The 21,929-nt window shown below is 35.2% G+C and overlaps 1 protein-coding gene across 5 annotated transcripts in view; it reads right to left on the reverse strand.

Moving 5' to 3' along the window:
• LOC147077913 (5-oxoprolinase) overlaps window positions 1-21,929 on the reverse strand; it is a 37,562-nt gene that overhangs the window by 635 nt on the left and 14,998 nt on the right. For all 5 annotated transcript variants that reach the window (XM_085960949.1, XM_085960950.1, XM_085960954.1 and 2 more), the window contains exons 8-27: window positions 21,317-21,424; window positions 19,952-20,244; window positions 19,244-19,311; window positions 18,599-18,732; window positions 17,005-17,156; window positions 16,684-16,832; window positions 14,429-14,567; window positions 13,221-13,353; window positions 12,201-12,345; window positions 11,920-12,067; window positions 10,373-10,485; window positions 10,002-10,248; window positions 8,176-8,286; window positions 7,716-7,849; window positions 6,204-6,315; window positions 5,992-6,123; window positions 4,957-5,049; window positions 4,646-4,781; window positions 4,280-4,387; window positions 1,474-1,571 (exon numbers count right to left, since the gene is read on the reverse strand). In XM_085960949.1, coding sequence (XP_085817075.1) covers window positions 1,474-1,571; window positions 4,280-4,387; window positions 4,646-4,781; window positions 4,957-5,049; window positions 5,992-6,123; window positions 6,204-6,315; window positions 7,716-7,849; window positions 8,176-8,286; window positions 10,002-10,248; window positions 10,373-10,485; window positions 11,920-12,067; window positions 12,201-12,345; window positions 13,221-13,353; window positions 14,429-14,567; window positions 16,684-16,832; window positions 17,005-17,156; window positions 18,599-18,732; window positions 19,244-19,311; window positions 19,952-20,244; window positions 21,317-21,424 — 2,753 coding nt within the window. The remainder of the gene's footprint in view (window positions 1-1,473; window positions 1,572-4,279; window positions 4,388-4,645; window positions 4,782-4,956; window positions 5,050-5,991; window positions 6,124-6,203; window positions 6,316-7,715; window positions 7,850-8,175; window positions 8,287-10,001; window positions 10,249-10,372; window positions 10,486-11,919; window positions 12,068-12,200; window positions 12,346-13,220; window positions 13,354-14,428; window positions 14,568-16,683; window positions 16,833-17,004; window positions 17,157-18,598; window positions 18,733-19,243; window positions 19,312-19,951; window positions 20,245-21,316; window positions 21,425-21,929) is intronic.

Here is a 21,929-nt window from a genome sequence, read left to right on the forward strand (position 1 = left end):
ATATCTATTTTTTTAATTGGCTCTACAGTCCGATATTGATCTTGGCCACGTCATGAAAAGGTATCCTAACAGATTTTTTCATGAGAAATGGATGTTAGTCATTTGAATCTGCTAGGTCGGGGATTCGAACCCGAGAACCACGAGAATAAGCGAATTTTTACCATTAATCTATCGCGAACGCTTAAGTTAATTAAAGTAATATATATTATTTTTTCAATGACATGTCTTTCAATCAAGAAATAACAGTAAAAAATATAATCTTCTAAACTGATTGAAGGTGAATTGTAATTCCTAATTCAATGGAACAAAATTAATGTGGCCTAAGTTGGGTGTAGGAAGTTTCTCCTGCAAAGTTTAGTGTCATTTTGTTTATCTTTATTAATTTAGTGTTGCCAACTATTGACTAAAATATAATACTAGACTGCACTTAGCGCCCCTTTGTTGAAACCCTTTTTGCTCAAGAATTCAGGAATTTGAAATATTTCATTTAGAATCAAAGCTGACAGCTTTAGCTCTATGGTCAAAAAATTTTACCCAGGAATATAAAAAATTCCATTCAAAATCAGTTATTTTCCAAATCGACTCGATTACTTAATCTCTTTCGGAAAAAAACATGGCATTTTTAAGCTTTTTCCGAGAATATTTAAGCTGTTTTTAACGTCCAAAAATTCTTAGTTGCAGAGATGAGGGGTGGAGGTAGTCTGTTAAGATTCAACATATATTGTCAGTCATACTTATTTTTGTTTTCATTGAATAATATGTACATAATATTACAGATGGTGTTGATTATTTTTTTTTTTAATTCATTAAGCCCTGCCTATGCCAAAACCATACTCAATAAAAAATGTTCTTCTATCTGTAAAATATCTAAATTTATGTATGTACCTATATTTAAAATGGCATTATTTGAGATATTTAATAGATAAACAAATATTTTTTAAACTATTTTTTACTATGGCTTGGATTGGGCTGGGTTTAATTGAAATTTAAAAATTAACAGTATCTACACATTGTATTCTAAGTTCAATGAAAACAAATACGTTTGACTGACAAAGTTTATTGTGCACTATTTATATCAGATCTTAACAGCCTGAGGTAGGGTGGAGATCACCCTTCGCCATTGCTTAGTTGGCAATGCATCGCCAACAAAGTTATGGAATAAATACCTAATATAGATAGAGATTCTTTATCTGGCTGGACCCATCCGCTACTGGATGAAGACCTCTCCAAACCAATTCCAATCCTCTCGGATGTGTGGTTGTGCAGCCAAATATTTCCGCAGAAAACTGTTATGTTATCTACTTAATTGGTATGACCACCCAGATGACTAGATTTGTTCAGCCATAGTTTCTTCTTCGAGCTATCCATCTCAGCTAGGACATATCCTACCCATCTATATAAAATGTTCCAATAGAAACTACGAGGTGATAAATGTCTAATATGTTATAAATTAAAGATTGGGTTGTAACTTACGCCGGGTTCAACCATCACAGATGTTTTTCCCCCGAGTCCGATGATTCGGCCATCTTTTCTGTGAAGGCGATTTATTCCGCGAAACCCTGGCAGGCCTCCTAAACACAACGTACATAGTATTACACAATCATTGCTAACCTTTTAATTACCACATTTAAATAACACGTTAATTATATCTGATGGCCAACGACTCTAAACGCGCCAGTCGCGGTGTTAGCACTAAATGAGTTTTAACTGAAACTGTTAAAAGTGGAAATATTTTAAGTAGGTACAATATTAATTTAATGAAGAATATTATGTTTTCCTTTTATCTTAAAGCAAGTTGGGGAATAAATGGTACCTAAGCAAGTACCCCGAAAATCAATAGCAACACCAAACCGAGTCAAACTGTGCCGTCTGATTTGATTTGCCTTTAAGGGGGGACGTGCTCAGCGTAGGTCAAAATAGAGCTTTTGTTCTATTTTCAAAGCATGATCCTGGACATTCTTTAAATGTTGTAGATAATCTATTTATATAATTTTGAAGCCTTATTATCCTTTATATTTATTTTAAACATTTGATGACTGCATAAACGTGCGTGTTTGAACATGTACCTAACCGAATTTTTTTTTTTTTTAAAACAGTACATGTTTAAAGACGCGCGTTAACATCATTTTACTCCCTACTTCAATTATAGTTTGTCAATTTATGGCTACGGCCGTATGTTGTAGCTTAACTACTGGGGAATGCCAAAAGAAATGGCGTATTTAAAAAAAACACTACCTTATTCATAGGTCAATAATTATTATAAAGCAATCATTATTCGTAGGATGTTTATCACACTTGAATGATCAAAGAAATTTAAAAGTTTAAAAATTAATACATGTAAAAAATCTAAACACCACTCCACATTTATGTACTGAAATATGACTATATTCTAAAACATTAGACGAGAGGTTTAAAAGAATACTATTTTATGTAATAAAAATACTTTACGCAGTCATCAAATGTTTAAAATGAATATAAAGGATAATAAGGCTTCAAAATTATATACATAGATTATCTACAACGTTTAAGGAATGTCTAGGATCATGCTTTGAAAATAGAAAAAAAACACTACCTTATTCATAGGTCAATAATTATTATAAAGCAATCATTATTCGTAGGATGTTTATCACACTTGAATGATCAAAGAAATTTAAAAGTTTAAAAATTAATACATGTAAAAAATCTTAACACCACTCCACATTTATGTACTGAAATATGACTATATTCTAAAACATGAGACGAGAGGTTTAAAAGAATACTATTTTATGTAATAAAAATACTTTACGCAGTCATCAAATGTTTAAAATGAATATAAAGGATAATAAGGCTTCAAAATTATATACATAGATTATCTACAACGTTTAAGGAATGTCTAGGATCATGCTTTGAAAATAGAAAAAAACTCCATTTTGACCCACGCTGAGCATGTCCGCCCTTAACTTGTCATATAATTTTCGCATCCATAAATTCGTATATTTAACAATCTGAATCAATGGTGACGAACCTTTTCCTGTCGGAAGGCCACATTTAATAAACATACATAAAAATGCATGTATAGTCATCCCTCAATTTACGCGGTAGATAGGTTCCAAAGGATTTCTATATTTCAATTGAATCTTTCTTAGCATCAAACAATGACTTGAAAATATCATCTACTGAGAGCTCAATCAATTCCATCTGTAGCTCTTTAGATGCCTTGTTGACATCAATTAGGTGAGGCTGAAATGCTAATTTCAGTGCGATTTCGGTAAAATCGGTAAACCTTTTGCAAAAACATTTGCGTATTCTTCAAATGACTCAAATATATAATTATTCTGCTCATCAATGATCTTCGCTAACTGGGGAAATGTTCATCCGAAATTTCTTTTTGAAGAAATGTTTTTAAAAAAGATAGCTTTTTACGAAATGCCTGGATTTTTTTCCACATAAAATAAATAAACTTAATTTTACCTTGCAAGGAAATATTCAAGTCATTTTGGTTTAACATAATATCACACAAAAATGCAACATTCATATGGAAATTTACTTTCAATAACTCACATCGCAGATTCTGTTCTTCATAAAATTCAACTATCTGTTCTCGCAGAGACAAAATTTTGACAAACACCTGTCCCTGCGATAGCCAACGCACTTTAGAATGATACGACAAATCAACACTGAATATATCATCGTTCTACTTCAGCATGTTACAAAACTGCAGTAAATCTTTCATACATTCCCATCATAGAAGGTACACCGTCCGTGCACACACACTAAATTAGTCAAACTCAGTCCAACTTTGCGACATTTTATTTAAAGTTATTGTAATATAAAATGTTATATAAAATTAAAAAGATTTATTTTGTAAAATTTGGATTCAGTCAAAAAGCCGCACTTGAGATCCTAAAAGGCCCCTGTGGGTCTATTCTATACTTATCGAACACTAAATTGATAAATAGTATCAAACTTAGGGTAGGTTTGTATCAAAATATTAGCACTTATTGTAACAATTACACGAAGCCGGTTTTTATTGTTGCAATAAGTCCGATATTTTAACAGCAGCAAGATAGGTGCTGTTAAAATATAGCACTTATTGCAACAATAAAAACCGGCTTCGTGTAATTGTTACAATAAGTGCTAATATTTTGATACAAACCTACCCTAAGTTTGATAATATTTTTCACTTTATCACTTTAGCGGTCGATAAGCATAGAATAGACCCACTGATCTAAATCATAAAACTAAAGCCATATTTCGACTCAACACCCCATAATATGTTATATCCAAAAATTCATACTACCTTCCATTCCGTAAGGTTTGATTGATCGTCTTTCTGTTAGCACAGATAGGGTCATTTTTCTTCTAAACATTATTTCTCTTCTTACACCATTGCCTCCATTCCACTTTCCTAAAAATAATTGAGATTAACCAAATAGAAAAAAATCCTAAGAAAACTCTTTACAATATGTAATTATTTGAATCACTAGTAATAATATGTACATATGGAATAACTAGAGGAAGTCTTGTAAACTAAAATTTGTATTAAAATGTTTTATGGTGATTTCTAAATGTTTTTAGTGTCGCTTAATCGGTGGTTATAGACAAATTTTATATTCTGTACATTGGACATATTGAAAGATTAACCAAATCAAAGTTATAATACAACCTCGTCCTCCTGAGTCTGGTCTAAGACTGAAGGAATTGAGTAGCAGCGGATAGCGCCTCTCGATTATCTCAAGATCCGTTATCCGGGTGTTGGTCATGTGGGTGTGAACTCCCCCCACCCCGTGCCAGCCTGGACCCTGGAACACAATCAAAATTGAAACACTTCAAATATAGTTTTTCCAATTCTTTTCCATTTAAAACTTTAATTTCAGACTTATTTATTTTATCAAATGGATTATTACTACCTATATGTAATAGATTTTAAAGAAATGAAGACCATTTATTGAGATTAAGAGAAGTATGTTTACTTACAGCCCCACTCCCACCGGCTACAGTTTCATAATAGCCCCACCCACTTTCTCCAAGGGTTACATTATTCATACAGCCTTGAGAAGCAGCACACACCTAAAATATATAATAACGAAATGAATTATTCCATAAGCATAAAATTAACTAGGTTTATCCCATGGCGTTACAGATGATTTCTACTCTGACATTCGATGCATGCTCCATATTGTGTATTTCTACATTAGGCAGCTCTTCTTAGACATTCCGTGATTACTCCCTCCAGTCAGTCACAGACCATTGTTTCACCAATGGCAGACAATTTACTATTCTAGTAAATATCTTACAGTATTGGTCACAATCCTCACTTTCTACAAAAATTAATGATTATAGCGTCTGTACACATGCATGGATTTACTTGCACCAATAGTGTGTATTTTTAAACTATCGCGATAATAACTGTTTACACGTAAAGGTGCTGACTGTGTCTCCAATCTCATTCTTCAAGCGTATGCAAAACGCGATGTTGTCATTTTATAGTAGGTACTATTTGACAGGTCATGAAAATTGATTAACCTCAAAATGAGTCTCTGCGCTGTGTAGTTTGTTTTTTATCGCCAGGTTCCAATTGTAGCGTGAAAATTCAGAAGCTTCTGAACTTTTTTGATTCATGCATACAATCTTGCAATTTGCACGATAATACTTATTTACACATACATTTTTTTGTCGTAGCCGCGATTATATGTGCTGTTAGCAGTAAATCCATGCACATATAAACGGGGTATTAATAATTATGTTATAACATGTGGATTATAATATTGTACCCATGATGGCCTAGTTGGTAGAGTATGGACTCAATTCAGCAACTGGAAAAAAATGCATCTAGCTATTTACTGTGTTTGTGAGCTGGTGCAAGGACCCAATGGATTTGAGTGAATGGCTAACAACCGTACCTTGTGAAATTTTTAATATAACTATCATTTTGTGAAGGCCCATATGCTGGGTCCAGGAATGAAAATGGTAATTTATTTATTGAATTATAAAAATAAAATACAAATCAACCTGGAACGCTTTGAGCACTACGTCCACGATTCTCTGCGATGTCAAAACATTTCCTCCCACTACGGCAGCATCTTCGCTCGGATCCAATAGACTGCCCACAGGAATTATGGTCTTTACTGGCACTAAGCAGCCCTAGAGAAGAAAGAATCAATTGGTTTCATGGATTATTTTTTTCTTTATATCTCTCTAAAATCTAAACCAAGAAATCTAACCTGATTAAGTGGAACATCGTGTCCGACCATACAGCGCAGGCAGTAAATGAGAGCTGAAAGCGTTATGGCTCTCGGTGCATTGCAGTTTCCCCAGACCTCTGGACCGGTGCCACTTTTATAAAAACAGAAAATAACTCATAAGATATAAAATCAGGCGTTAAAATAAACACTATGTCAGATAATTCTATATTAATTTAAGAATCTTCCTTTTGCTTCATTTCTAATGAGTAAAAGGCATGAACGCATGAATCACGTATCCTTCATATATTGAATCATATTTAGGTGTTGAAATCCTACGTAGTATTTTTCGCTATTGTAGAATTAATATCATATCACTGCATTGACCACTCAAAATTACCAAAATATAATTCTTATGTACAATAATTATTATCAATCGATTGATAGCTGGTTGTAAGATTTATGTTATTATATATGTTACACCAAATGAATGAAATTGTTGCCTTATTCATGAATTAGGCAAATTTTCTGCCGAGTGCGTGAAATCGGCAGGGTATGGAATTCTTAAACTGTCAACATGACAGTAGAAAAAGTAAATTTAATACGGATGGTTTTATTGGTTATAACTGGACATATAATTATAAAATAATATAAGGTTAGGTTAGGTTTTGTAATTCTGAATTCAACTGAATGTCCAATTTGAGGTTAGCTAACAACTGTCAATAAACTATCAAATCATACTTTCGCAAACAAACAATCAACCATTGCACGATTGATACCCAAGCACGAATCAAATCGCGAAAATACCTTTTAATAAAATTCTTCCGTTATCATATTATAGTTCTAGATATTTTTTGGGCATAGTAAATGAAAATGAACGTCATTGTAGTTATCGATTGGTATATTTTTATAATTATAATCAATGACATTTGACACATTTGGTTAGTTTGATTAGTTGCAAAAAACACCATCGGAGCGCGACTATCTAATTCGCCCAATGCGTGAACTATGCAGAAAAATTACTGCCGAATTCACGCACTTGGCAGATATTTTGCCTAATTCATGAATAAGGCAACGGGCTTGCATTTTTCATGAAATAGGCAAAATTTCTCAACAGTAATTCGCAATTTCACACATTTGGCGTAACAGGTATGTCTGACTTCAAGTAGGCTGTGATACCATCTAGTATCAAAACCGGTAGTGATTTACCACATTCTCCCATTGTCATTTTTCAACTTAACTCATTCGACGCGGATGACACGGCTGCCGTGTCCCCGTTAAGCGGCCGATCGATCCAATTAACATGTTATTTAAATACGGTAATTAAAAAGTAATTAAAAGTTACGCAGCGATTGTGTTAAACAATCATTTATTGTATTTGGCTGAATACACTGAGGCGTCACAAATTAAACAACAACAAAGTTTGACTTTTATCATAAAGATATTTTCCATTAGTTGTGAAAATGATAAGTTTTGGTTTTCTTTCGCAGTCGACCAGTTGATGTGTTGGTCATGTCCGCTTTAAAAAATACAAAATACATAAAGAATACTCACGTGAAATCACACAAAGCGCTGCCTTCATTTCTATCCAGAGTAACTTTAAGGCAGATTGGCGAACCATCGTCCATATAATCCACAGCATTCAAAACACTATTTCCAGTTTTCTGTATTGTTTTCTCCGCAATGTCCTTAAAAAGAGAGTCATTATATTGATATCATTTCAATCGACTTGTAAATCTGGTTATATGATTTTGTTAATGTATTAATAATATTATGCTGTTCATATCATCAGTCAACAATTTGAAAGAAACGATCTGTTATTTAAAAATTTCATTAATATAGCAGGCAATTCAATGCTGTACTAAAATTGGTATGAAAAATGTTGATTGAACAAAAGAATTATAAATAATTTGTTAAACTTTTAAATCATAAAGTTTAAAGAAAAGCATTAAGAAATTATGATGAAATATGCACATATACCTATACAAGACAACAGAGAATGTCAGTCGCGTACCTTCAACATATCCCTTACTGCAATTTCTGCGTTGGCTTGGATATGTCCCATGTACGCCTGAACAACTTCTAAGCTGTATGAAGATATCAAATCACCAACCAGTTGCATGCCCTGAACATAGAAAGAAGTTATATTTTACCATTTAAGAAAATTAAAAAGATATTATACTATGAAAGATTTTATTTCATGCATAATTATTATGTAAACAATATTGTATTGTAAACAAACAGTATTGATAGATTTATTATTCATGTTCATCCAAGGACGTGTGAAAACAATATATACTAATAATAAAATTGGAGTATCTGTCTGTCTGTTTGTGCAGTTATAACTCAAAAACTACTTGATTGATAAAACCTGGTTAAAATTATTGGCACCAATCTGACTTTTAGTAGACTTTCATCTCAATTCTCAGTATTTTAAAAGAATCTTCTCAAAAATAACACACTTACAACAATGACACAAATGAAGAAATAATAATACGAATCAGGCTATTTATTCGTTGTATATATTTGTCTCCCTTATCTTTCCGTATTTCAGGCGAGTGAAGTTGTGGTAATCGTTACCAACCAAATATTCAAGTAAATTATTAGGTATGTGTGTACGAATTGTTCTTATTTTGTTGTGGTTATGAAATTTAATATTACAATTAAATAATTCAATAATTGTCCACCATCTAGCTAGGTATTTTATGGGCTCCCAATTGCAAAATATATAGTTTAACTTCGAAATTGTATTCAGCACTATATAAAATACATGTCTAAACTGAAAATCAATCAAATCTGGTATCTTGGTATTTGCAAAATATGAAGTTTAACGCCGAATTAGTTTTCAGCATCATAAAATGCATATCTAAACTGAAAATCAATCAAATCAGACAATAGGTAACTATGGGAAAATTAAAATTTTGGCTGCCATCTTGTTTTAGCTGTCATTGAAAATTTTTAATCGGTACATTTCAGGCTTAAAAAAGTCTGTACACGTGCATGGATTTACTGGCAGCAATAGTGCGTATTTTAAACTATCGTGACAATAACTGTTTACACTTAAAAGTGCTGACTGTCTCTCCAATTCATTCTTTAAGAGTGAGCGAGACACGATGTTGTTATTGTATGGTACAAATTCGTACTATTTGATAGATAGTGAAAATCGGTCAACCTGAAAATTCGTTCATAGCTCGTTTTTTTTGCCGGCAGGTTCGCCACTATCATTTTACTGCGCAGGCGCAGATCGAAAAAATTCCTACTGTAGCATTCAAATTCAGAAACTTCCAAACTTTTTTGATTCATGCATGCAATCTTGCCAACTGCAGATAATACAATATGTTTACCCATACATTTTCTTGTTATGGCCGCGATAATACTTATTGTCAACAGTAAATCCATGCACGTGTAAACGGGATAGTAATGTTTGGATAATGTAAAATTATATAGGTACTTATAAGTTAGTTCTATTGGATATTGCAGGTCCCGAGATAAACTCCCTACCACTGTTGTGTTTTCCAATTTATGCTTATTTGATTCAAGGCATGGATGTCTGTAATGTTATCACCTCCTGTTTTCCAACTTCGCTTTTACCCACCCCACTGAATTGGTGTAGAGAAAAAAAGGCTAAACAAACTTGTAAATAAATCTCTTGAGCGACCTTTAAGTTGGTAGTTCGGTGTTGGTAATATACACTTGTCAAAACAAAAGTTGTCAGTGACATTGAAGTCATGAGGTATCTTTTCATTCAATTATATCATTCTGTCTGCATTTCAGTGATTTATCAAAATAGTAAGTAATATGATGAAGTTTATTCAATAGACATAAAAACGAAATATTTACCCTCTGATTGGCTGCAATCTGTGCCCTAAGATCCGACAAGTTGTCAGCCAAGTTCCTCGATTCTCTCAGCTCATGTTTCAGTAACTCCTCCTTGAATACGCCATGTTCCACCAGTAAGAATGACTTAAAGGCAGCGCCTTCTTGGTTGAGGTGCGTGGAGTGGGGTGGCATGGATCCCGGAGTAATTCCACCAATGTCCGCATGATGGCCTCGAGACGCCACAAAGAATATTGGATGGGGAACACCCCTGAAAAATGAAAATTAGATAGACTTGGATTAGATAATCTGCCATAACATTAAGAATACATACATTCCTTAGTTAAATAATTTTCTGAAACTATAAGGGTGAAGCAGTTTGTATTAATACTCACTTATGAAATACAGGAGTGATGACTGTTAGATCTGGAAGATGGGATCCTCCTGCTTTGGGATGATTCGATAGGAGGACATCACCCTCTTTCATTGTAGCTCCGCGAAGTCCTATCTGTTGAGGTAAATAATATTTCATTGAAATAATTATGTATTCTTCTAATAGACTCATTTTTTTTTCAATATGTACCTCCAGTTTTCCTTCGAAAAAGTTTTATGAAAATGTCCCTAAAATAGACTTCAATAATACTGTCTTCATAAAACGACATAGGTTATTTCTCCCAATCTATAAGACCTAGAGATACCATATTTTGATCTCGTAGATCTTACTGAGACGAGTCTGAAGGTATACATAATATACATAACTCAATTTGCCAAAAAACCAGACATGCCTATCATGTTTTGCCATCTTACTACCTACAGATATATTGTGTTTATACCTAAATTTTGGGTGTCCTCTATAATAGTTAGCTGCAAATTTCTAATATTAAGTAAAGTTTTTTGTATGTAAACTTGCTTTAAGATTTTGTAACAATTACCTGCCTAGAGCGTTAATGTCCAACTCTAGGGACTTGCACCCACCGTGAGTGGAATGTATCATAAGATGATTATCGAATTTCTATTAACTTGGTTACAATTCAATCATCCGCGAGTGATACATAAGGTACAATGAAATAAAGGCACAGGAAGGATTCTGCCCTGAGACAATAACGAATTCATGGGTGAGAGATAGCTGTGATGAGAAATACCACTATGCAATGTAAAATCTAATCAACACCTGAACCCGCCTATTGACTTGTAGATGCCTTTTCAACTTTATTTAGACTACTTTCTACTTAATACATACCTTAAATCTTCAAAAAAATGACGTTCTCCACTACATTGTTCTGCTTATTCGAACACACCTTACTCTAGTTTCTCAAGCTGAGGCACACTGTCAAACAGGGCCCTGTTCCAAGCCTTACCAGAATTTTATTTTAATTGATAAATAATTTACTTTTACCCTATTTTGTACATATTATAATAAATATATTTGCAGTAAGATGACCATTATTTTAATAAAAAACCGTTATTACTTATCACCTAATCTATTGTTAAGGTCATTCATATTAAGTCGGCTCTCACATCTAAACTCGCCTCGTCTGCCGCACAGCCATAAACCAAACATTCTAGGAACATCACTCCGGTGTTGCATATGAAGACCGCGCACATCTACTTAGCGACAGTCATGCGTAACCTTTCAAAATGTATATACATTTGGATGTGGAGAACCAGTATAGGAATGACCAATTCGTAGGTGTTTGTATGCGTTCTGACGTCTTCCGACTCCCAGCCTGAAACACATGTAATTTGTTGATAGCAGCACAAGATGTTTCTTTCAAACTAAAAAGTCGCATTCGACCAATCTGCTGAGCTCCATATGGGAACGCGTGTTTTGTGAACAACGATGACATCACATCGACATATTCAACACGTTGCAGACGAGATGAGTTTTGATGTACGAGCTGATGAGAGAGAAGAGTGCAGATTGAGTATACAGTCAACCAACCTGATATTGCACAGTTTCTTGCATGGCCCCCAGATGGACTGGTATATGAGGAGCATTGGACACTAATCCTCCATCAGGACCAAAAAGAGCGCATGAGAAATCCAAACGCTCTTTTATGTTCACCGAAATAGATGTTCTTTGAAGTATTCTAAAAAAATAATTAATAAGCGTTATCTATATAGACATTTTAAAACGTAGTTTACATAAATTTATAATTCACCACATCTTGTGTGATGACAGGAAATACTGCTAAGTGCATTAAAATAATATACAAGTCTCACCTTCCCATTTGTTCGGCGATTGACATAAACCGATGAGAAAATATGCTCAATTGTATGGAATCCAGTTTGGTTCCAATTTGTCTTGTATTTCCAGATCCAATAGTAATTTTGATGTCTCCATACTTAGTTATGGTCGCAGTACAATCTGTGAAACATTATCACATGAGTTTCCAGTCGTCAAAAGGTAATAAATAAAATTAACAATCCAATACTTTCACAAGTGAGACTATGTAGGGATCACTGTATAATGCAGACAGTCTATGGTTTTACCTTCATTGCTACATGCCATCCAAAAAATTAGAAACTAGATAGAAAGAGTCACATGCATTCCGTATTAGTGATTTTGAAAGCAGCTCAACTTTCAAATTGGACAATTGCACGTGTGGTTACAATTTCATTGTGTCTTCTTCTATTGGCGGCTCCAGAAACAAAATGGAGGCTCGCGTTCTGGTTTGAAGTCTGTTGCTTTGTTTACATAGCCGTTTTATGTGATTATTCATCTTAAAAATAATTATTAATGTATTGCTTTTGGCTGCCTAATATACCTACTTATATATAATATATAAATTTGACAAGGAGTATCTTTTCACATGTATTTATAGGTAAATATTGTATTGTATGACAATATGTGAGATGCATGAAATGTAAAATTGAAATCGTATTTTGTTATACACTATCCCCAATCCTATGAATCTATATAATCTGAAATTATAGTGGAATGCCATCGGAGAAGTGTGAAGTCCACTTTAAATAAACCTGCAATCGATGTCACTTGTAGCTAACTTAATCAGTAGACCAGAGGTTCTTTTTCTGTTTCGATTTCATACATCTAGGCTCCATTTCTATAGAAGGTTTTTTTCAACATCTTTGGTGCCATCCATAGATCATAGTGAATTTTTATTTCCACATATTATTATTATGGACCAGTGGAGCATCTATATGCTGGACAAGACCGAAGAATAATACTAAAATAACAATTACTTTCCTTAATTTTATTGATAATATAGTTGTTTTGTTTACCTGGTTCAACGAGAATTGTGGATAGATTATCCATAATGATAGCAGGTCCCAAAATATTCTGACCAGGGCCCAGATTTTGCAATTGGAATACATTTGTTTTCTGATACCCGCCTTCGAAATAAACATTCACAACCTGCATACAAATTAATCACATATTATATTAACAAGGCAGTACACGTTTTAACAGGATAACTTGGTAGAGTTTTTGAACAATCAAAAGAGATAGCATTCTGAAAATATTGACCGGTTCTATGCCTTCAGCGAGTTTTCTCGCTCTATGAGGCCGTGATAGACAGGCCGCACATACAAATTTCTAAATTACTGACCACTGATTTGCATAATCTAACAAATTAAACACAGTGACATCTGTTTGAATAATTATGAAATACTTAGCCACAAATTATCGGCATTACAGCGATTCTAGGAAGAGCTTCGCTCTACATTCAACGTATGTCGTTAAAAATCTGCGGTCTGTCAGATACTGCCATAGTAATATCGTGAGGCATATCTCTAATAATAATTGAATGTATTTTTTATGACAATATTATATAAAAGCAAGCAATGGAATTTTGTATTATATCCAGTGGCGGCTCGTCCATATGCACTGCGGAACTGCAGCACCCCCAAGCAAATTGAGAAAAATGTAATATTATAATATACATAAATTTATGTATATTATATGAAAATATAAATATTATTTAAGAGTGAATTAAGCTCGCCCGCGCATCAATACATCCAATAATTATCATACACCGCAGTACTGCAGTACCGATTTCAAAAGAATATGCTCGAATGGGTGAAGGTGGGGTGCGGGGAGCGGGGCACGCAGCTGGGAGCTTGATCGGTACTGCCGGCCCGACAGTTTTTCGCCGGTTCTGTGTTTGTACGTGACCATGCGCGCGACAGCGGAGGAAAGAAATATAGCTTTAATGATTTATTAACATTGTTAAAATTTATTTCTGCATGCAATTTATGGAAAGTTCTTTATTTTAATAACTTATTAATATAATAAATAATTTATATTTAATTTTGATGTAGTAAAATATAATCCAAATAAACATTTTTTTTTTTTTTAATCAACCGCAGCACCCCCAGATATCTTATACACGAGCCGCCACTGATTATATCTATACAAATTTGATCAATTGGCAGTTGTCAGTAATTATGGGTTTGAGAATAGAGCAAATGGGGATAGTCTAGTAGTTCACCTTTTCTGGCTGAGGAATCACTTTTGTTTTTGGGATTTCTTCCTGAATAAGGCAGTGGCTTTTGGCTGCTCCTCTCACCCTCACGTCATCCACCACAACGCGGCGAGCGGCGATCGTGAAACCAAATTCACTTTGGTATCTCATAACACAAATTATACATTCAACACTTGATTGTTATATAATATTAATATGATGAGTAGGGTATTGAGTATTATTAATTGTGTAACCCAGCGGTGGAATAGTTGCACTTAAAGAACACGTTTCTGAAGTCGTGGATGCGGAATCAAATCCCACATCTGGCAACTCAACATTTTTTTTTTTTCAATATGTGGCTGATTCAAAGCAGGAACCCAATAGGTTGGGCAAATGACTAACATTCATTCCTCATAAAAAAGTCTATTAATTTAACCTCCACCCTGTGGAAGCAAGAAATGGTAATTTACCAAAAAATATTAGACTACTATATAATATTAGTGAGGTTTTTGACCTGTTTAATGTGGTTGAATATTTAGCTATGTTTCTACAGTTACTTATTCAAGTACAATATTTTTTGTGATTGTTAATCCCATACATGTATTCTATATTATAATGATGATTCATTGTATAAAAATATATGCTGCATGTGCAAATCGTTTTTATCTCAGTACACCCCATTGGATGGTCAACGGCTGGTCGGCCCCAAGTGGATACATTGACGCCAGTAGATGTGTTCATAGCAAAAGTTGGGAAATGCCAAAATGCCAAACGCCTCCCCGCGGCGATTTCCAGGTAATGCAGCGTAAGCTGTAGCTAACAGCAGGGGGCGAAGGGCGAGTGACCGGCGCCATAAAACTGGCCTTCTGACTAAGGGAAGGAAATCCCCGACAGAAAAACCCGGTCGACAACCGGCTCTGTGCTGTGTCAGAATTAGAAACACTGTCACGGAATGGTTCGGGGTCACGACCGGAGTCAGACAGGGTTGTGTCCTTGCACCGTTTCTCTTCATCATTCTCTTTGACTTCATACTACGGAAGTTAATACCACCCGACCGAGGCATACCTGTTACTCCCACGGTGAAGCTATGCGACCTGGAATACGCCGATGACGCTGTCCTATTCGACAACTCAATCGAGGGCATTCAAGAGACAATCGACAGGTTGCATAACAGCTCCTCTCCTCAAACCAACGTCTTGTGTAATAGCACCTGTCCTGATCCAGATTTCCCTCTGATTAGCAATGGACAAAACATCGAGAGAGCGTCGACAGCTTCAGGTACCTGGGGTTACACATCACGGGAGATGGCATTTTGCAGAAAGAGCTCGCTATCCGAATGGGAATGGCTGGAGCAACATTCAACTCTATGCGGAATATCTGGGACTCACGATTGTACTCGCTCAAAACCAAATGCCGCCTATTCGACGCTTGCATTCTGTCGGTGCTGCTTTACGGTAGCGATTCATGGCACCTTACGAAGGCTCAGAGCAACCGTATACTGAGCTTCGAAAACAGATGTTTGTGACGAATACTGGGTGTGCGGTGGTATGACTTTAGGAGCAACGAGGAGATAAGAGAACGCACCAAGCAGCCTCTCATCACGCTGAAAGTGAAGAGGTGACGTTGGACCTGGCTCGGCCACGTGCTGCGGATGCCAGAAGAGAACTTCAGCCTGGCTTGCCTGTTCTTCAAACCGACCGGATTCCGGCGTCCTGGGAGGCCGCTAAATACAATCTACAGAGTGTATACGGCGGAGCTACGGAATGCTGGTTTGACCTAGAATGAAGCAAGAAGACTGGCGAGCGACAGGGATTCTTGGAAGCGCCGCGTGGTGTCCATATGCTCCAGTTAAGGGGCGGATATGGCCAAAGAAGAAGAAGACACCCCATGCAAGTATTTCTCGCACACACTTGTTACAAATAAATCTGCAAAGCGAAATGACTCGTTAGTAACCATTTTTTTGTATTTTTCAAGTGCCAGTTTACTTCAATATTTTTTACCTTTCAATATTAATGTGGGCATGCCCAAAATTAAAACACTAGACAATATTACAACATAATTACTTTGTAAAAATGTTCGGTTTATTTCAGTTTGTAAGAAAGTTAAAATGGTTTTTATGTGACTGCTATGACTCCTAATTTAAAACTCATGTCGCAATTTCGTGGCTTATGAACATTAGTTATGGAAAAAAGACAATGAGAACTTGGTTTTTGAGAAATATAATATGCCACTGAAGCCGAGACCATATTAGATGAAAAGAATCTTATATAATATTGTGGTACCTTTCAAGGAATGTCTTCATGAAATCTCCACGCTTTGTGCCATGTTCATTTGTAGATATCTCTGAAGGACTACACATGAGAGCACAGTCGGTTCCATCATATCTCATATGTAGATACGGTTCCAGAACTATCTGTAACTCTGAAAATCCCTGAAAATATGTCAAATAATATGTGAAACTGTCAGCATCCGTATGATTCTGTGCCCCCATGTTCTTGTAGAGATTTCATAGAGATTGTTAGGAATATTTTTGAGACAGCTCAGTATGTGTAAACTTTTTTCATTCTCAATTATCAAGTGAAATTATAGTATCACAAAATTACCTGTGAAAGAAGCTTATTTTTGCAAATCAAAGACAAGGAATCGAGTTGCTCATCCAAGCGGTGAAAATTCTCCGAAGAGTAATCTAATGCGCAAGGACTTTGTGCCTCGTGCACTACATCGGCTAGAGCCATACCGTAGGCGGAGAGGATTCCTGAAAACATTCATCGTAAGATATAATTACAATTTAACAACTAGACATTATTCTTTCTTCATTCTGACGACATGCTTTGTGTTGTACTCTGTGTGGATTTATGCAGTGTCGTGAAGCGGTTACGGAATACAGGCAGAATAAATTTAATATTGACACGATGATTTAGATCTGGCGTGACCAACTTCAAAACTGACAGGTGATGTACCACATTCTCCCATTAGCATTCTCCAACTTAACGAATGTATTATATTTGATTGAGGACAGAGGCGTTAAATAAAATATACAACAACATAATCGTGTCTCTCACTATCACAAAGGGATACTCAATTTCTTCTTCATCATGAAATTGGTCTTTTGGGCACTCATTGCGTTTACCACCAAATTATTCTCCTGTCATAAAGAGCCTATTACACGACAGTAAGAGGAAACAATACCTCACTTTAAGGTGCGGGGATACACATCATCTCCTTCTGTCACTCTTCCAGCAGAGCGTGAGTGAATCAATACGAATCAAGTGATAACATGAGGTCATGTGGTTAATTTGAAATCGATTTTCACATAAGCTGATTAAGGAAACGAAAATATGAATGGTTAATTTTAGGGGCGGCAGGTATATGAAAGTATGGTGAAGCAGGCTGGTATGGTGAAAAAGTATGGTGAGGCGGGCTGGTAATAAAGTTGCGGCAAAATTTCCACGTTAACATTATATTATATGGGTACGTTATAATGACCGAAGTAAATCCTTTGTGATACCCTAATTTTTTTTGTCACGTCGCTATTTCTCGTAAGTTGTCGGCTATTGTTGGCCTGCTTCATTCAGTTGTATGAGAAAACCGATTAATTGCCCCTCTTTTTATTTAATACCTCTATGGATTAATGCTTCCCCTTCAAAATCTTAATAAAATCATAAGAATGTAACAATGCGTTGGACATGCCAGATTTTGGTATCTTAAATTTAGTATTGGTTGAAGATACACTGTGCGCATTTATAATAGGATGTATTAAAATGATTTCGAATGACCTATAATAATAGTGTATTCGTATTAATTTACAGTTTGACTGATGAACTTCTAAACCGAAAGTAATTAAGGCTTTTGTCTCATTTTATTGTATTTTGCTTTTTAAGTTGGCATTATAATTTTAGTGTTACTGTTCTAATTCATGGCAGCCCTGGTTACTATTGACTATGGTTGCCATGAGAACCTATGACCTAAGCCAACCTAAGCATTGCCAGTCATTTTTTCAACTGACAGAATACTAAATGTTGGAATATTCATGGGATGTATTCAACTGAAAAACAATACCAAGTCATGACTAATGAGTAAGCAAGAGTACTTTACAAGTGATGAAAAATCTTGAAGGTAAATATAAGACTCCTACAACCACAAATGACACAAATGAGGAAGTATGTATTTTGAATTAATACATTATGTATAGATTACCGGCATATTTGTGGACGAAGACAGTGTGTATGGCGAGTGATCGCGCTACAGAGCATGCATGCTGGGCACCCGCTCCACCAAAACACGCCAATGCATGGCGGGAAGTGTCATAACCTCGCGCAGTAGTCAGCGCTCTGAAAAATTAAAAAATGTCAGTACCTAAAAACCAGTGTTTTATATCCAATATTGCCGTGTTAAATACAAATTTCGTACCTAAAATTATCATATCTTTCATGGCCGAATTTTGGGTTAGTGTAATGAATGTCCAAAAAGTGAATGACAAATCTTAAACTGTGTTTGCCCAAAAGTGATGTTACTGCTTTTAGCGCATGAGGAGTGCACACAAGTAAAATACAGCCATAGTTGTATGGTGATTTCGCAACCGGCCAATCTGCATACGCGACAGTATGATCATATGAATGAACACATTGAATATGACTGTGTTTTACATATGCATAGATGGCATGTGTTGAACCCACCAGCAAAATTAGGACATAACATTATTTTCAAGAGAATGTGAAAGAAACAGTGTCAAATTTCACAACATCCACAAGTTTTTTTGCGCAGAAGGTACGATATAAAGAATCGGTTAATAATTTAAGCTTAATGATTATGATCATATCTTTAGTATGCAAAAAGACAAACCTGATGGGACGGCACATTGCCTCGTTGGCCACTTCGATAAAACCCATAGCCACTTCTTCCAAGGACATCTGTTGGTGAAATAATAAAGCATACTATTAATACTATCGACCAAAGGTACTTGATGGAATTTGAATTTAAATCACTCAAATGGAATAGTACAAAACTTAAATCCATTAGAATAAAGCATACGTGTCAATATTACACAATACAGAACAAAGATGTTGATTCTTCTTCCAGATCTGGTCTAATTTTCCTATAAAAATCACTGTTACAGTTCCATTGTTGGATGCAAAAAAATGTACAAGTAATTTCAGAGGTTGTGTGGCAATTAGTATTTCCAGAGATTAAGCACCATCTCTATACAGGAAGGTTTACTACAATATCCACATTGCATATTATATACAATATTGATTCTCTTGTAGAGACATACTATATACATATCTATATACAAACCATTTTTTTACGTTTATTTTAAAAGTAACTACATGCTAATCTGACAAAATCATTATGCACCTTAATTGTATAGCCTTAGATATCACTATATCATAGTTGCGGACGTCTTCGGTTCAATCTCCAGAACTAACAATCCTTACTCTCTTACATGTACATAGCTATTTCATTGACCCTGCTTCCGTCCTTTACACTAAATATAGCGCTATGAAATTGCAACTATGACAATATGTTGATTGTAGATTAGTAACAACTTACTGTCTGTCCACCAGTGTTCTTCATAAATATATTAATATCATCGGTGATCTTGGCCAATTGCACCTTTGTAGCTTGCACATCCAGAGGTTCATTTTCACCAGGGCCGAATATGTTGGGGAAGTATTCAGGCAGCAGTCTCCCTAGAGCCAGATTGGCATCGGTCACAGTGGCGGGACCATGTTTTCTGTAGCAGGAAGGCCCCGGGTGGGCCCCTGCCGATTCAGGTCCCGCACAGAATAGACCTGAACGGAACGTGAGTATTGAGCCACCACCCGCAGCCACTGTGTTAACATCTGGAGAAATAATAGAAAAACACAAACAATTAGCCAATCCTGAATCCAAACGCACATATTGACTTAAAACTCAATATATGGACTCCATGACTCACGAGTAGGGGGGGATAAATGGTCTGAGATCGTCGGCGTGGGAAATTTTATAATTAATCAGTAAACCGAATCAATAAACAATAAAGATTAAGAAATTTAAGTATTGCCATGTAACTAAACAATTTGGAGGTTGGTAAAATGTAATAAATACAACACAGCAAGGTATCGGACATAATTGAATATAATAATCTCATTCAACAGTTTCAAATTTCTATGACATCTTATTTGGAATCTATAGATACTAGCGTAGGCTGTGGAGATCCGACATAAATAGTACATACTAAACTTTGTCAGTCATACTTATTTGTTTTCATTGAACTAATAATACAAACTGCAGATGGTGTTGATTAGTTTTTAACAATCAATTAAACCTTGCCTAACCCAAACCATGATAGTGGAGATTCGACAAAAATAGTGCACATTTTGTTACACACTTATTTGTTTTCATTGAACTAAGAATGTAAATTGGCTGGTGTTGTTGGTTAGTTTTAACCAAACGATAAAAAATAAAAAATATTTTATAGATAGAAGAATATTTTTTATTTATTATGGTTTGGTTGGCAGGTTTTATTGAATTTTAAAAACTAACCAACACCATCTGCAATTTGTATTTTTGGTTCAATGAATACAAATAAGTATGTCTGACAAAGTTTAGTGTGTACTATTTATGTCGGATCTCTACAACCTACCTCCATCCTTGATCCTCTACTGATATAATATAATATATGCGTTGGTGATGATTTGCAAAAAAATGTTTTGGCAAAAAATTATTTGGAATACATCGGCCTACTGGGATTTCTCCTGACATCCAGCCAGTTGAATTGCTCCTGTTATTTAATCCAAATTAAATATATTTTTTTCTGAAAAAAAGGAGCGTCATTTTGCTTCCGGCGAACAGCCGGGCAGCACTTTTCTGATGATCCGTACAATGTACACTTACTTTATGGTATTAAAAATATTGGCTGTGATCATTATTTACCTAATTGTGGTGCCTGAATTGTAATTCCAGCTGTTGTGGCCTCGTGTACATGCTCCAAGGTTCCTGCATATCGAGAAACATCAGTTGATGTACCGCCCATGTCAAATCCTATAATATAATTATGTATTTAGAATAAATACTCTATCATTAAATTTAAGGCTTTCCGGAGACTTTTTACTTACATATAGGTTGTCAACAAATTGAAGTATTGGGTAAAATGATCAATCCTTTTTATTAATCTTCTAAGTAAATCTTACAACAGCATGCGTTTTTATTAATTCATAATTGACCTCAAGATAAGTATTTTCTTAATTTTAAGGGAAATAAGCTTGTTATTGTTTATTTTGAAATCTGTGGAGAGGTTTTAAATTTGTGTAGCAGCCCAAATGTGTGACGAAAGACATTCACTATAAGCTATGTCTACATTCGGTCACATCATCTTCCACTTCACTTCAACTTTTTAATTCTAGTTTTAACACTGAATAGTTTTGCGCACACTTTAGGTGGAAAGCGTGTTACGCACTGCGTCAACCGTCTACACTTGTACGTCAAATGGTTTTCAATTTTTCATGGGAGCAGTGTTGTCATATTTTTATAATGCTGATTTTAATAC

Source organism: Rhyacophila brunnea, unplaced genomic scaffold (genome assembly GCF_057557595.1).
Source record: "Rhyacophila brunnea isolate RB1 unplaced genomic scaffold, BYU_Rbru_1.0 scaffold_12, whole genome shotgun sequence".
Classification (NCBI taxonomy): Eukaryota; Metazoa; Arthropoda; class Insecta; order Trichoptera; family Rhyacophilidae; genus Rhyacophila; species Rhyacophila brunnea.